Here is a 14,455-nt window from a genome sequence, read left to right as displayed (position 1 = left end):
TGTTTTCACTATGACATCTCAACAGAATTGAATAATTTTCTGACAATATCGATTTCCAGCCTGTTCTTGATGAATGTGTGGGAAATACAATGCTTGCCATGTGATAACAGCAGTCTAGTTCTATGAGTGAGAAGACCACGCCCCTCTCATCGAAATATGCGTTTTACTATTCCAGGTCTTTGTCCTCGCATTCAAGTTCCTTGACATATGGCACTTCACTCATTCGGAACCGCATAAACCTCATTAATAGTCTATCATCGCATCTATAAAATCAAAAGAAGAACAGGCAACGCGATAACAGTAGTTGCAGGGAGATGAGGGGGTAGGGAGACGATAATTTTAAAAAACGTGGCAAATCAACGAGGAATCAGGGGAAATTCACAAAAGAGATGTTGGTGTGGAAAAGGTGATAACGATTCATCCATCCAGCTAAAACAGAGCTGAACTTATCCGTTCCTTGTACCTCACATCCAGTACATAGTAATTTCTCGATGCTTCCACCTTCTCTTCCCCGCAGGGTTGTTGACAACAGGGTCCATATCACGGTCCCACCTTTTTACGATGTTCGGCATGAGCCAAGATTCCATGCGCCTTGCCACAATTTCCAGATCATCTTCATCGTCGTTTGTTTCGGCAGCAGACTTCTTCTCGTCTGTTTGACGAGATGAGTTGTGCGCGTTCTTGTTATTGCGGTTTTGTTCCACGATTCGCTCTACAGCGCGGAGTTGGTTATTATATTCTTGTCGCTTGTTGTTGTCAGGGTTGTACCACTCGCGGAGATAGCAGCGACCTCGTTCGCAGAGACGGTCGGCGTAGTAGGCGGGTAAGGCGTATGATACGCCTAGTGTTGTTCGGACGTAAGTATGGCATAGTCTGTGTGTCTGGGACTTGTTAGCAGATTGTATTTCTTGATCATTGATTTGGTGTACTTGCCAGGTCTTCTAATTGCTCAGTGGTCATTTGCATGTCATTCTTGATCACTGTGTAATGGGCAGAGCGCGCAGTACCTTTGATCCCGTTTTCCGTGTTGTACGGTGAGGTGATTGAGCTTTCAACGAGGAGTCCAGGTTTGCAATTGTTGTTCCTAGTCATGGCATCGATCTCTCGGAGAGGAAAAAATCGAGTACCGTGTCGTTTATTCACGATGACAGCGGTAATCTTCAGTTTCTGTACTTCTGTGTTATCCTTCTTCTTGCTCTTGACTAAATTTTCAAAGGCTGCCTGGATGCCTGCAACCTCTGTAGCATTGACATCATCGAACTGAGAGGTGCTGACGCCGTCGCGATAATACAGTACGTTCTCGGGGAATCTATCATGAAATTTGTACCAGTCATTGAAGTGAGTTTGGAGGAGGGTTGCTAGGCCCGTGATGATCTGAAAACATTAGCGCTATGCAAGGTAGTTGTTTGGGGATGCGTACTTCTTGTCTCCCACTCTGAAGCTTGAGTTTTCCTCTAAATCTGCCTCCATTTGCTTCTAGTGAACTGACAACAGCAACAATCGAGGGACAGCCCGCTAGTGCCCCACTACCCAGGTGTGTACAGTCTGCACTGAGCACTAGGGTTTTGAAAGCCATTGGTATATGTTGGAAGCAGAGTGATTAATGCCTGCCAGCTTAAGGTCCGCCTTCATAGCCACGTTAGCCATATACTGGTGGATGTTGGCTTTGTTCATGTGGGTCTCTGTGATATAGATTGCCTGAATATGAAACATTCGGTCGGCCAGGTATTTGAAGCTCGAATAGACATTCTGGTCTTTTTTGCGCATCAATAAGACAGATATGCTAGGAACAGGTGCACCTATCTTCCTTAGTTGCTCGAGATATTGGTGAATGGTATGTTCTAAGTGACCTTCTGAGCTGTCTCGTAGGGCTAATGGGGCGCCTTCTCTATCTGACTGTGAGGAAACACCAGTAAGGACAATTTGTCGATCGAAATTGTTTTTCAGTGTGTTTCCTGAGAGATTGCTGACGTGTGGTTCACATATTAATTTTCAACGAAGATTGTTCTCTCCATTCTTTAAAAATCTGATTTTCTGGAGGCCCCATCTTCCTGTGTCTTTATTAACGCTTTCGGTGGTCGCTGAGTTCGGATGGTACATGATACTTGGGTACGGAAGGTTAATTGAAGGTATCTGGAGCAAGTGGGAACTCATCTGAATTGGTTTGCAGCTCGAGCCGTTGTTCAGAACCAAGAACGATATATTGAAGTCCCTCTTGTTCAATTCGTGGACGGATCTCGTTAGGTGGACGACAGGCATTGTTATGGAAATCGTTAGCCACACCATCTGGAATCACCTTCGCATATATCTGGTCTGGGATGATCCGGAGGTATTTGGGTGCAAATCAGCTAGGTGCAAGGGCTGTACCCACATTCACTGCAGACAGTTCACCGTGACGAAGTGTTCGTCCATACTCTGGAATACTGTCAGTGGATTGATTTAACTTTTTCAATACAAGATATACTCACGCAATCTTTGATACTGTTTCACTGTGACAGTTACAGTATCGCCTGTAATGACGTTGCCAGACGCGTCTCTGTGCTCCCACAGGAAGTCTTGAAATTTACATTCTTTTCCAAAGCCGCGGATTTTTTTGACTCTCGCATGCTGAACGTCTAGACTCCGCTTACTCATCTTGCTCTTAGATGTTCCGGTTCCACACACTGCATCCTTAAACTTGGGGTTCTTGCACCTCCCGTCCTTGTTATCGCGATCGTAAGTGATGTAGACTCTAATATTCTTGAGTGCTCTCTGACCACCTTCAATAAGTCCACCAAAAGACCCGTTTCCATTGCGAAGGACTTCATGAACAAGGAAAGGCCTCCAAAACGCGCTGTTGGCTGGACTAATGTTGAGGAGAACTTTCCCTATGGTTGGGTGAATTCTGTAAGAGTAGCCACGCATTGATCGAAGTGGTGCTATGGCATGCTGCTCCCTAGTACGAAGATCTTGGAAAGAATCGCGCACGTAGAACTTGTGATTGTTCAGGTGTAGCATATTGCTTTGTCTGATACACTTCGTTATGATAGTGTTGAGTACATTCTCTGCCAGGGTCGGATCGTAGGTCGTGGGATCAGCGTGACTTGTGTTAGAATAACCCAGAAGTCCTTTGATGTCAACTTGTCGTACATACTCGAGGCAGAGATTCGCAGTTGTGCCTCGGTCGGTAATATCAATCAGTCTCCATCTCCTTCGAATACTTGTGATCGGATTTCCGACATGAACACGAACACCCGTTGCATACTGATGTAGGTTGTCCCAAAAAGACGTTTTGGTTGTTGTTCAGAAATGGTACTGGTTGAATCGCAGTGTTCATGTAACGACTTTTGCCCATACTAGGTTCAGAATCTGGTATGCCATGTATCTGATACTCTATGAGTATCGCTTTCGGATCAATCAGAAGTTCAAAGTAGTTGGCAAGTACCTGGCCTTTTCCCGGTCCAGTTCGAAGCTTTGTCCTCATGGGGTACCTGAGAGTATCCTTGAGATTAGTCAGCCTGTTGGGGAGTTCAGGATCGACAAATACTCTTCTACCTTCGCTGTAGGTGGATCTTGCAGGTGCTAGCTTACATTTTGTAATCTCGTTAAAGTTGATCGCAGGAGCGTCCATGAGATGGGTGCTTGGGACAGCTGAAGCGACGGGTGTAATGGGAGTTTGGTTACTACCAATGGCACTTGAATCTTTAGCCTCAAGAGTGTGTGGGATTTGAGGTGTTTCCAAGGGACGTGGTATTTCTTTGTCAGCTTCTGAAGTCGTAGCGTGGTGAGGGCTGGTGGTTGGGTTAGCACCTGCAGTCATGGAGACACTTGGAGGTATTGGTATGCCAGGTGCCAAAGGAAGAGGAGTATTCGGAAGAGTTGGAGGATTTGATGCTTGGGGAGCAACCGTAGGAGAAAGTTTAGGCAGATTGGAAGGCTCGCTTGTGCCCTCCATCTGACCCCTTGGCAGACCAGCCATGAACGCCGTAACCCCGTCATTCCTCGGATAATGACCAAGCTGTAGCCCATAAACATAAACCACGGCGACATCGAGTTAGCCAGCGTTGAATACCTCATTTGCGAGTGTAGTGCGATTTTCGGGAGCGGGATACGCATTTGGGCAGTCGATCAAGACTTGCACCAGATGCACTTCTCGAAATTGAGATCCTTGTCAATGCGACGTCTGAAGTCGGGGCCCAGCATGTGTCTAGTCTCTAGGTCAATGCCAGGGATTTTTGGCATAGCTGCGATGATTGTACCTGATAAGGCAGGAGCTGTCTAGCTTATGCACTGCTGATGGTCGTTTCGATACAGCGTCGCGATGCATTTATATAGAAGTGGGTCTCTTTACTATTCAGCTTGTTTTCGTACCCAAGCCGCGAGTGACACTTTGGAGCAATCATGATTGTACCGTAATCTTAGATCGGCAAAGTAAGCGTTCCAAGTCAAACCTCATCGACTTGTGGTTGCGTAAATACGGAAAAGGACAACGAGACCATGTGTAGCAATAAGTATTCGCTTGCAAGTATCGCAGAACCCAAGGTGATGACATCAATGAGCTAGTGCGAGTCCGAGTAGCCTCTCCTATCACGGCAAGTGTGAAAAGCTCAGTAGAGTTCTCGTCAAATTCTGATAATCGATGGTTCTTCAGTTTGCTACGCTAAAGATGCGTACTATGCAGTTCATACCGTAAGTTACCTAGGTGAGTGAGATATAAAACCTCCCCCCGCACGCGAAGACCTCCATCTCCAGTGCACCACGATACTACAATACCCCCACACCATATTCTTCGTATCAATACCATGCCTTATAGGTCTATCAAGGATTTCTTTTCCAAGCCCGAACCGCTGGAGCGGCGCCTTCCGTACATAGCGCCGACGCCGGAGTATTGCGACCTGGCCTGCTGATGCCACAACCACAACGCTGCAACTATCATCGACGTCTCCTAGTGACCATGATGGCTGGTATGCATCGGAAATGGTTAAATGTCCACCCATCCTCATCGCCCACTCAGCCGCAGCCGCAGTAACGCTCCTACGCTCCTTCCTCCCCGCGTATACGCTCGAAGACAACATATGGCATGACCTCTTCCTAGCAGCAACTAAGATAGCACCTAGGCTACCTCTTCCAGCACATAAATGCCAGGCATCGCTTACTCAGACTAACTACGGTTGCGGTCATAAAGACAGCGGACGGGATTCTAAGCGATGATGAATCTGTTGCAGACCCCAATGGGAAGAGAAGACGATTGCCTAGCGTAGCCAAAGACGACGCCATCAATGACACGGTCAGTGAGCCTGCTATTGAGCCTACACGCGAGCAAGGGCGGTCACAGTACATTACGCGCACTACCACCACCAACAACAACCAGATGTCAGAGAGGCAGCGGCCGAGAAGACACGAAGTTGCAGAGGCAAAAGCGCCGCCGTCTAGGGATGAGATCGCCGAGCAGATTGCACATCGCTCTATTAATGTCGATGACGCACCAGTCATATCTTGGATCCTAGACCAGCCTATGAAGGATGGTGGCTACTTCCTCTCCACCGTGCGCCATCCCTACGCCACTGCGGCAGCCATGCTTCGGTGTGCACGCCAATTCGGCAACCCCGGTGCGAAGAAAGTTGCGGCCTAATTTTTAGAAAACTGGCGAGACTCAGGAAATGCGGTGTACGTTATCGCTGGCCGTCCCTCAACCTCTGAATCGGCTCCAGAGCCTAGTCTGGTTATGTCATCCTTTCGCTTCACCTGGGAGGCAGTTACGCATAGCGAGAGGGTAATGGGAACTGCGGGCGCCATATATCGATGGGGAATAGCGTACATTGGGCAAAAGTACCAGCATATGGTTGAGGAGGCCCAGAGCAGTGGGCAAAGCAGTGTAAAAGGCCACAGGCGCATTTTGGCAAAGAAACGGCTTTGGAAGGAGCAAGGACCCGAAAAGTCCTGGACATGGGTTCATTTAACGCACGGGTGAAGCGATCTCGTCGCTGGTACGAGGCAGCTACCAAGCTTGGCTGGGGATGTCTCCTCCTCATGCCTGTCGAGATAGTGACGGTGAGCTGGGTTGAGCAGACGCTGCTCGTCTCCGAATGGAGCCTGTAGTTACAACTAGTGCAGGAAATCAATCCCGGAGCCGTCCAACTTGGCCGCAAAATCGATGAGTCTTTAGGTCCTAACTGCCAGCGTGTTAGTTCCCTCTCACGTGTACAGTACTCAAGCCTAAAGGCGAGTGTGGCACTGCCGCTCGACGAGGTCGCAAAATCTCTGGGTGGCAATAGCAGCCCTTCATCTGTTAATGGGTAAAGCCCCAGGGAGTAACTGAAGATGGAGGGGTTTCTTTTGGGTGTGAACAAGGATTTGATTCACGCTATTCTTATCAAGAGGACAACAGAAGTAAAGGCCAAATTCCTAGGCCTACTACAACACTACAAGTATTGAGAGCATTTGAAAATGCAGGCTCCTCGGCTTATTGCAACACTATGAGTACTGGGAGCGTTTATTGTAGTCGACCTACTGCGACACTATCGGTACTAGGAGCCTTCAATTATGTAGACTCTTCGGGCTTTCAGGGAAGCTAGGGCTCACATGAAGCTTGTAAAGGAGAAGAGAAAGTGACGAAGAGAGGCAAACAGTTGGGGTGGGACCTTTAAAAGAAAGTCAATAATGGTCGAACGAAAAAGCCTCATCGATCCATCAATGTAGTAAGTATTCATTCCATTGCATTATTAGCATGCTTGCAGTAAGAACGATTGCGAGTAGTGAGACGTGATATATGCAACATTCTTAGGTGAAAGTCAATGTATTTGTGTAAGTCTGCCGAACTAGCAGTTCCCGGCGGAGTGCCTGTATACTCCCAAGAAGAAATCGACGCACTGATGGATTTTCAGCTACCATATTGTCGGCCGGGCAAGCCAGTCTCCATGCATTCACTTCTCACCAGTTAGCTCTCCTCTTATAGGACTAGCTCCTTCTGCTTAAGGGCTAGCCTCCTCTAGGCAGCACCCCGCACCATATAGCTAGCACTTCGCGGTTCTCAATACAACAACGATTTCGCCCACTCAGTTCCCCGATACATATCAATAGTTTGCTACATCATCCATCATCTTATCCATCCCCAGATCCTCAGATTTTCAAACCCCCAAACCCCAAGCCTCTCACATCCAAAACATTGTCTTTCCCAGCTCCCTCCCCCAAGGATTTCCCTGTCCCACATCTCCACCACCATCCCCACCATCCCCATACCTATTAAACTCCTCCTTGATCTTCTCAAACACCCACTTCTTCACATCCTTGTTGACCGTATCCTCATCCATCCTCTTCCTTATCTGCTCCTTCCCAATCATCCCGTCCTTGTCGTCTCCAAACTCATCCTTCCTCTTCACTTTTAACTGCGCCCGGAGTTTATCCCTGGCGGCATCGACCTCCATCCTGAAGTTCAAGTCGTCACCCACGAGGAACCGGCGCACGTACAGACGGCCGCGTTCGCATAGCCGGTCGGCGTAGTATGTGGGCGGAACGTAGGAGACGGGTGTCATCGAGCGGACGTAGGAGTAGGCGAGGTCGTGTGTCTGTAGGGTGGATTAGCTTGAGCGTTCAAAAGAGGGGATACGAAAGGAAAGAGTTTAGGCAAAGACTTACCAAATCGCGGAGAGCTTCTAGCGTCAAGCCTGGGACTTTGTTCTCAAGAACAAAGTAGTGGGTTGGACGCGCTGTTCCCTTGATGCCGCTGTGCGATTGTAAGTAGAAGTCTTAGTAGTATGGTGATGTGATTAGTTGGTCGACGCATGTACCAGGCAAACAGTTACCTTTACCAATTTTATCCGTTTCACCATCGCTGGTTGGGTAGAAGCGTGTGTGATGGCGCTTGGTTACGATGACGGCGGTGAGGTTGAGACCCTGTGGCTTTAGGCCCTTGGTTTTGCGAACTGCGGTGTACGCAGTGCGGATGGCTGTGAGTTCGTCCTTTTTTACTTTGGCGTAGTGACCAGCCGACACGCCGTCGCGGTAGTAGATGATATTAGCCGGCAGTTGTCCCTTGTGAAAGTCAGCCCAGGCGTGGAGGCGCTCGGTGACCATCTCGATGACTGATTCGGAGACCATGATGTGGTATGTTTAGCATTTTTTCAGTAAAGTTGGTTTTTACTTAGCTCGCGATCTGTAGTGTCAATACCCTGTAGACGCATGGAACCCAGGCATTTGCCAGCATGGTTGTCGACCGAGCCCACGATTGAGGCAATAGAAGGCACACCAGGGAGATTACCGGATGGATGAACAAGGTCAGCACCGAGAACCACAGTGTGGCTCTTGAGTCTAGTCTGCACCGCATCGACGACATGGTTAATACCGCCAAGTTTGAGGTTCAGCTTCATCATGACATTTCTCATCATATCGTCAAACCAACGGTCGGTCTTTTTCATTTGCTCGACTACGCATAAGGATTGTATACCCACAACGCGGTCGGCCAGGTTCTTGAGCTCCCGGTAGATGGTCGTATCGTACTTCTCCACTACCAGGATAAAAAGTTTCGCGCCTTCTGTTACGGCTCCAATGAGTTTCTTTTTTAATTCCGTCTCATTATTCGAGGCCAGGAATGGAGTGATCCTGTCGACACTGATACGCGTGACCTGCTGAGGTGAAAGGCCGCATTTGCTGATGTGATTTTTAAGAAACGCTTCATACTATTCCGGCGTGGCGGGGTCACAGCCTTGAGCCGCAACGATGGTATATTTGAATTTTACAGTCTTTGGTACTGTTTTGTAGAACTTGTCTGTGTTGTCAGGCCATGGCCAACGAGATCCTGGCCTTGTGTGGTTGGGCTTATTCTCTGAGCCATAGAGCGCTTGGGGGAATCCAAGATGAATGTATGGAACCTTAAGCATGGTTGGATGAAGGCGTAGCGGGATGTTTTTGAATGCGACAGCATCAGCGGTAATGCCGAAACCAAGAATCCTAAGTCCTTCATTCTCAATATACGCTCGATTGAGTTCCGGCGACCGACAAGCCTCGTTGACCATAGACGATGTGAACTGGTCCGGAACCGGTTTTGTGTATGGCTGATAAGGTACAATTCGCAAATGCTCCTGTGCATACCAAACCGGACGGTCACCCGTCCCAACATTGACCGCGGGTCGACCAGGAGTGGGGCGTTTTCGGAAGACTGCACATCATACGTTAGCAATACTACAGTCAAGTGGTGAAGAGAATGCTTACCTTGCTCTAAGTGATCAATCCCATAGATCTGTTCAACGACGGAATTGCTATCCACCATCTTCGACTTGGAAAATGTCAAAGACTCGATGTTCTCTTGAGACAGCCGCGAAACCTTCCAGTAACGGGAATCTTCACTATTGAAGTATTTCTGCTTTTCAGGATCCTCATGATAATGCTTAGCGTCAACATAGACGTTCTTGCCAATCAGTATGGTCTTAGCGCTGGACGCAAAAGTGTTGTTCTTGTACAGGAAGTCGGCCACGAGAACCGAATGAAAGACAGCGCTGGTGGAGAGGTTGAAGTTGAGGATGATGTTGCCCATACCAGGTTTGACATTGTAGAAATAACCACGGATTATTTCAAGCGAATCAGATGCTTCCGAGCCAGTCCCGAGAGGTACGCGTGCACTCTTGACGAAGAACTTGTTGGCGGAGAGTTTGCGTACTTGGTTGTTGAAACTCTTGGAGATTACCAAGTTGAGACAGGTGGCGATATTATCAAAATTCACTCTCTCGTAGCTCGGATCACCGGCTGCATATCGCTCTAGATTGTGGATGGTAATTTCCTTGGCGAAGCGAAAGTGAACGGACAGTTTGGTTTCACCGACAGCGATGCGTTGACCCCACTCAGTACTGTCTTCATTTTCATTGTAGCTACCTCCGTCTAGATTCAAATGTAGAGGTTTCCAGGAAACAATAGTGTCGAAGTAGTTGGTCGCAAAGGAATCCTCATTTTGTGCGAGGAAGCTCTAGTCTGCGATAGCCGTCTTGACAAGTGCTCTCGCCTTCTTGCGATTCTTCATTTTTAGATCGAGAATCTTGTATTCGTAGAAGATGGTATCGGCGTCAACCTCGTATTCGAAGTGGTTCGTTAGAACTTTCTGGTCTCCTGTCTTAGGGAAGAAGCTTTGTCGAACTGCGAACTGGGATTCCAGCAGCCGGCGCGAATTGATTTGATCACGCAGCTCCTGAGGAAGATGCCATTCTCTCCCGTCTTTGCTATCTTTGTCTTTGTTGGGCTGCTTATCAGTTCTACTGAGGTCTTGCTTCTGGGGATAGTACATCTCAGATGTTGGAGTAGAGTTGACGTATTCGGGACCGCGAGTGTGTTTTGGTGCAGTTTGCTTTACCGCATCATGTTGAAAATATCCTCCTTTGAAGTTTTACTGCTGCTGTCCAAACTTGCGATTGTCGTTGGTAGTGTTGTTTCCGAAGGCTGGGGGGTTTTAGGCCCAAGGCCACCTGCACCCTTCGCGCCAGCACCGCCGTTCTTGAACCCACCCCAATTCTTCCCGCCAACATAATTGTTCCCGCCTTTCCCATTCTTTCCACTATCTCCACCACCTGCCGCTGGCTTTGCAACATACTTGTACCCAGTATGCTTCTTCAGATACGCATCAGCAGCCTCATGAGCCCCCTTGCCCATCTCTACCCAAACCGCGCCTTTCCTACCAACCAACGCATCTGCAGGGCACATCGCAAGTGCGTGTTGTCCGCCACATCATCCAAAGGGCGACCCAGCTTTCTTGAGAGCATCTTCGATAGCGTTAATATAACGCTGCAGCAGCATCGTTCGTTTGTATGCGAATACCGAATTCGTCTGACTGTGTGGATGATAACGATGGAAGAATGAAGATGAGGTATCTATATCAGTGTAGAAGCCTGTTCATATACTTTAGCCCACGAGTTTGGAATTGTCCTTTACTTCGTGTCTTACTGTTAGACAAGCTTTGTGGCAATAGTGATCCGTACAAACGATTGCGGATACTGATGTTTGTGCAAGTACTGTCGTTCAGAAGGACGCGTTTTCAAGGTTGCTCAGACCCAAACATCGCTGCTCATCTGTGGGAAGGAACGAAAATGTTCTTGCAAGGCAATTGCACACAAGCTCTTGCCCCCAATCGAGGTCACTGCGTGTCTCGCCAACCGCAAAGAACAGGAAACATCTACCAAGCCAAGCGCATCTCGTATTCGAACCACGTGTCCATGTAAACTTTCATCAGCTCGATTGAATCTTGACCTTAGATTCCATGTCACCCGGGTGTCATAATACTTGACATACTAGAATACCGTCAATTTGGCTGTACGTACCTTGGCGCCATGTCCGAAAACATGCCTACATATCTAGTTTTCAGGCGCCCAAAGCTTCAATCTCGAGTCTAGATCTACCTAGATGAAGCTAGAACCGATTGCTGTCAGTGTATGCTTAGTCACGTGAGCAATACCTACACATGCGAAATCCATGATGTAAATGATCACGTGATCGAGAACGCTAGAGTCATCTCTACAAATTCAATGAGCAAAGACACCATGACAAAAGAAGAAGATAAAACGAAAATGAAAGAATATTGACCCGCCTGCCTAAAATGATCATAGCAGAAAGAGTAGGAAGCATCATCACAATATCCGGACCCCTTTTCCTAACAAAAGGAATGTTTTCTTACAAAAAACCCCCCCGTCCTTTCCGAGCCCATCCCACCCTACTCTATCCCTATCCATCGCAGCCCAGCCCATTCTATCCCACAAAACACTCAACAGACACAACACAACATCTTCTCACGAAAACCTCACATTAAAAAAAAAGAGTCTAAATTCTTCATACACAACCAATCGATGAAGTCAGGCAAGGGGGGTCTCCCTTCCAAACAAAAAACACACCTCACCGCCCCTCCCCCTGCCCTTCTACCGACCCACCCAGGTCTCCTCACAGGAAAAAACCGCAAGTCCCCCCAAGATTACAAGTGCAATAAAAAAAGAGGTCTGTGAAACACAAGCGCTGGGTGCTCTCCAAAAAGCAAAATCAAGCGCGGGAAACAAAAGAAAACAGAAACCGGGTATATGCAGGAAGACAGACAGATGCCAGATGCCAGAGAGAGCGGGAGAGGAAGCAAGTTTATGGTGTAGTGTGGTGTGTGTGTATGTGATGGTCAGTTGCATGCAAGTCGTACAGAGGTAAATTATGTCGGAGCCAGACGGGATGGAGAGATAGCGCGGGGAATGACAGAACGAGGAGGCGGACGGGACGGGATGATGTGTTGTTTATTTGGCGCCTGGGGGTAGCTTGACGTTGTTGGAGAGCCATGCCTGTTACACAAGAAAGTTAGCGAAAAGAGTCCTCGGAAGAAAGGGGTGTAATGTGATGGTGGGATATTGACGTACCAGACCCTCAAAGATGCCTTCTCCCGTTGTCGCACAGCTGGGTTCCACTTTCCAGACGTGGTCTTTGGCAATCTTGTCTAATTGGAGGCGATCCGAGACTTCCTTTGGTGACATGGCTGTGTAGTTTGTCAGCATCTCTGCGCGCAAATCATGTCATTGTCGTGTACGCACCACCTTGAAGATCCTGCTTGTTTGCGAAAACCAACAATAGCGCATCCTTCATTTCTCGGTCCTGGATGATGCGCATCAATTCCTGCCTGGCCTCGTCGACGCGGTCGCGGTCGTTGGAGTCGACGACGAAGATGAGTCCCTGGGTACCTGAAGTGTACATGTCAGCACAACATCTCACTCGCCTGCCCACCCGTTCCGGTGCGCTCAATCGGCCAACATACCAGAGAAGTAGTGTCTCCACAGAGGACGAATCTTGTCCTGACCGCCCACGTCCCAGACGTTGAATTTGGTGTTCTTGTATGTGACGGTCTCGACGTTGAAGCCGACGGTCGGGATGGTGGTGACGTCTTGGTCGAGCTTGAGCTTGTAGAGGATGGCTGCGCAACACGTGAGGTTAGCGATGGCGCCCTTGCAATTGGCTGCTACTACTGTTGGACGCGACTCGGGCACAACAGCAGCGCGGGTAGGGTGGGCATACTGGTCTTTCCTGCGGCGTCGAGACCCAACATCAGCAGGCGCATCTCCTTGGATCCGAAGACCTTGGCCATCATCTTTGAAATTGACCCGCCCATGATTTGGATAATGATTTGTTAATGACACGCTCGAACCGTGTTTGATAGATGGCAATTGTCGTCGTCGCCGGTGGTGGAGGCGGTGGTTGTTGCGCAAAGTAAGCGGCGATGATGTTGGCGGTGGCTTGTTGATAGGGAGCTGGGGGGGGGGAGCTAGTGCGCGACTAATAACGGGTAGATGGGATGCGTGGGTGTCGACAAGAAGTCTGCTGTCTGTCGAGCGCGTTGGGCGTTTGTATATAAATTTCAGTAGTCAAAGCAGATAAGTGGGAAAAGACGTGTAATGCGTGACAAGGAGCAAGGCAGAATGGGGCAGCAACAGTAACGGAGCCTCTAACGGAAGCCGGGTCAGGGTCTTTTCTTGTAATGAGGTTTCGAATTGCTCAGGAGTGAAACCCAAGCAGGCGCGTTGCAGATCCCAGGCCCAGCTCGAGGCGCGTCTGTGCTTGGCCCAACGGCTTGCGCCATGCCAATTGCCTCAATGTCTCCACCACAAACCATAGACATGCTCTACCACGACTTGCCGACAGCTGGACTCTAACCACCAAAGAACAAAAAAGGGGGCCCGTTTCGCTACAGCCTTTGATTGCGAATCTCGGATAACGCGAGGCAAACCGTCTTTGCATGCGCTACTCGCTGCAATGGTGCTCGCACATGCACGTCTACTGCAATAGGCCTGCAGCTAACTTGATAGTCTACTCGATGCGGTGTGACCTTACCGCCGCCGTCCGATTCTGACCTTTTGCCCCAAACGCAGGTACGCGGCGCTACTCCTGAAGGTCGACCAGGTGAGTACGCGGCATAGGCAATTGAGGGTAGTGATGAGCCCTCGCCGAGACGGCGGATACGAGCAGTTCGCCCACAGCGTGGAGCCGTTCGTATGCAAATCTTGCAATCTCCCACTTGCACATGGTCGTGACGTATTGCAACGCTGGATTCGGCGGCATCTACTTCCAAACTTGTCTTGAGCCCGTGCTGCTTCATGTGCCATGCTGTACGTGAGATTGAAAAGTCCATAGTCCAACTCGGTTCAATGGGAGTGGGCTCCGTGCTAAGTCCACCGGGTCATGCCGTCGACGGCACAGCAAAGTCCTCAGTGGCTTGATGCGGAAAATTCTCCGCCAAAACTGTCCGACCTGACCAGCGCGTCCCATGTCTGTGGCAGTAACTCAAACGCGCCCGACGCGTTACTCACGGCCAACATTAGTCTGCAGTACAATCTCATCTCATGACGTACACTCTTACACTGTCTCCATCTACCCCCGCAGCCCTGCTCGCCCAATCCAGTATAAAACATGCCTGATTCGGGAATCCGCCTAGTACATGTTTTCGATCAAGCCCGCTAGCCAATGTTACTCCAGGACCCCT

At 49.0% G+C, this 14,455-nt stretch overlaps 10 protein-coding genes across 10 annotated transcripts; 1 reads left to right on the top strand and 9 right to left on the bottom strand.

Moving 5' to 3' along the window:
* Positions 1-464: 464 nt before the first annotated feature.
* Positions 465-1,576, bottom strand: PtrM4_084100 (Piwi domain containing protein; the record flags this gene model as incomplete). Its single annotated transcript, XM_066106606.1, has 3 exons — positions 465-841; positions 930-1,374; positions 1,421-1,576. 3 exons carry the CDS (start codon positions 1,574-1,576, stop codon positions 465-467), a joined length of 978 nt encoding a protein of 325 aa, XP_065963544.1.
* A 768-nt stretch (positions 1,577-2,344) lies between these two features.
* Positions 2,345-2,997, bottom strand: PtrM4_084090 (uncharacterized protein; the record flags this gene model as incomplete). Its single annotated transcript, XM_066106605.1, has 2 exons — positions 2,345-2,415; positions 2,469-2,997. 2 exons carry the CDS (start codon positions 2,995-2,997, stop codon positions 2,345-2,347), a joined length of 600 nt encoding a protein of 199 aa, XP_065963543.1.
* Positions 2,998-3,172: 175 nt separating this feature from the next.
* PtrM4_084080 (uncharacterized protein) lies at positions 3,173-3,958 on the bottom strand (the record flags this gene model as incomplete). Its single annotated transcript, XM_066106604.1, has 1 exon — positions 3,173-3,958. One exon carries the CDS (start codon positions 3,956-3,958, stop codon positions 3,173-3,175), a length of 786 nt encoding a protein of 261 aa, XP_065963542.1.
* Positions 3,959-4,956: 998 nt separating this feature from the next.
* On the top strand, positions 4,957-5,611 carry PtrM4_084070 (uncharacterized protein; the record flags this gene model as incomplete). The annotated part of the gene is made up of 2 exons (XM_001940289.1): positions 4,957-5,149; positions 5,205-5,611. 2 exons carry the CDS (start codon positions 4,957-4,959, stop codon positions 5,609-5,611), a joined length of 600 nt encoding a protein of 199 aa, XP_001940324.1.
* A 537-nt stretch (positions 5,612-6,148) lies between these two features.
* PtrM4_084060 (Piwi domain containing protein) lies at positions 6,149-8,076 on the bottom strand (the record flags this gene model as incomplete). Its single annotated transcript, XM_066106603.1, has 4 exons — positions 6,149-6,152; positions 7,255-7,544; positions 7,615-7,724; positions 7,782-8,076. 4 exons carry the CDS (start codon positions 8,074-8,076, stop codon positions 6,149-6,151), a joined length of 699 nt encoding a protein of 232 aa, XP_065963541.1.
* Positions 8,077-8,099: 23 nt separating this feature from the next.
* On the bottom strand, positions 8,100-8,393 carry PtrM4_084050 (Piwi domain containing protein; the record flags this gene model as incomplete). Its single annotated transcript, XM_066106602.1, has 1 exon — positions 8,100-8,393. The coding sequence occupies one exon, from the start codon at positions 8,391-8,393 to the stop codon at positions 8,100-8,102; it is 294 nt and encodes a 97-aa protein (XP_065963540.1).
* Positions 8,394-8,654: 261 nt separating this feature from the next.
* On the bottom strand, positions 8,655-8,990 carry PtrM4_084040 (uncharacterized protein; the record flags this gene model as incomplete). Its single annotated transcript, XM_066106601.1, has 1 exon — positions 8,655-8,990. One exon carries the CDS (start codon positions 8,988-8,990, stop codon positions 8,655-8,657), a length of 336 nt encoding a protein of 111 aa, XP_065963539.1.
* Positions 8,991-9,934: 944 nt separating this feature from the next.
* PtrM4_084030 (uncharacterized protein) lies at positions 9,935-10,249 on the bottom strand (the record flags this gene model as incomplete). The annotated part of the gene is made up of 1 exon (XM_066106600.1): positions 9,935-10,249. One exon carries the CDS (start codon positions 10,247-10,249, stop codon positions 9,935-9,937), a length of 315 nt encoding a protein of 104 aa, XP_065963538.1.
* A 62-nt stretch (positions 10,250-10,311) lies between these two features.
* On the bottom strand, positions 10,312-10,611 carry PtrM4_084020 (uncharacterized protein; the record flags this gene model as incomplete). The annotated part of the gene is made up of 1 exon (XM_066106599.1): positions 10,312-10,611. One exon carries the CDS (start codon positions 10,609-10,611, stop codon positions 10,312-10,314), a length of 300 nt encoding a protein of 99 aa, XP_065963537.1.
* Positions 10,612-12,224: 1,613 nt separating this feature from the next.
* Positions 12,225-13,066, bottom strand: PtrM4_084010 (GTPase SAR1 and related small G protein; the record flags this gene model as incomplete). Its single annotated transcript, XM_001940292.2, has 5 exons — positions 12,225-12,269; positions 12,345-12,460; positions 12,516-12,662; positions 12,737-12,892; positions 12,994-13,066. The coding sequence occupies 5 exons, from the start codon at positions 13,064-13,066 to the stop codon at positions 12,225-12,227; spliced, it is 537 nt and encodes a 178-aa protein (XP_001940327.2).
* Positions 13,067-14,455: the final 1,389 nt, after the last annotated feature.

The sequence above is a fragment of the Pyrenophora tritici-repentis genome, chromosome 3 (genome assembly GCF_003171515.1).
Source record: "Pyrenophora tritici-repentis strain M4 chromosome 3, whole genome shotgun sequence".
NCBI lineage: Eukaryota > Fungi > Ascomycota > Dothideomycetes > Pleosporales > Pleosporaceae > Pyrenophora > Pyrenophora tritici-repentis.
Note: the sequence above shows the minus strand (reverse complement) of the source record. Positions and strands in the feature narration are given on the sequence as shown.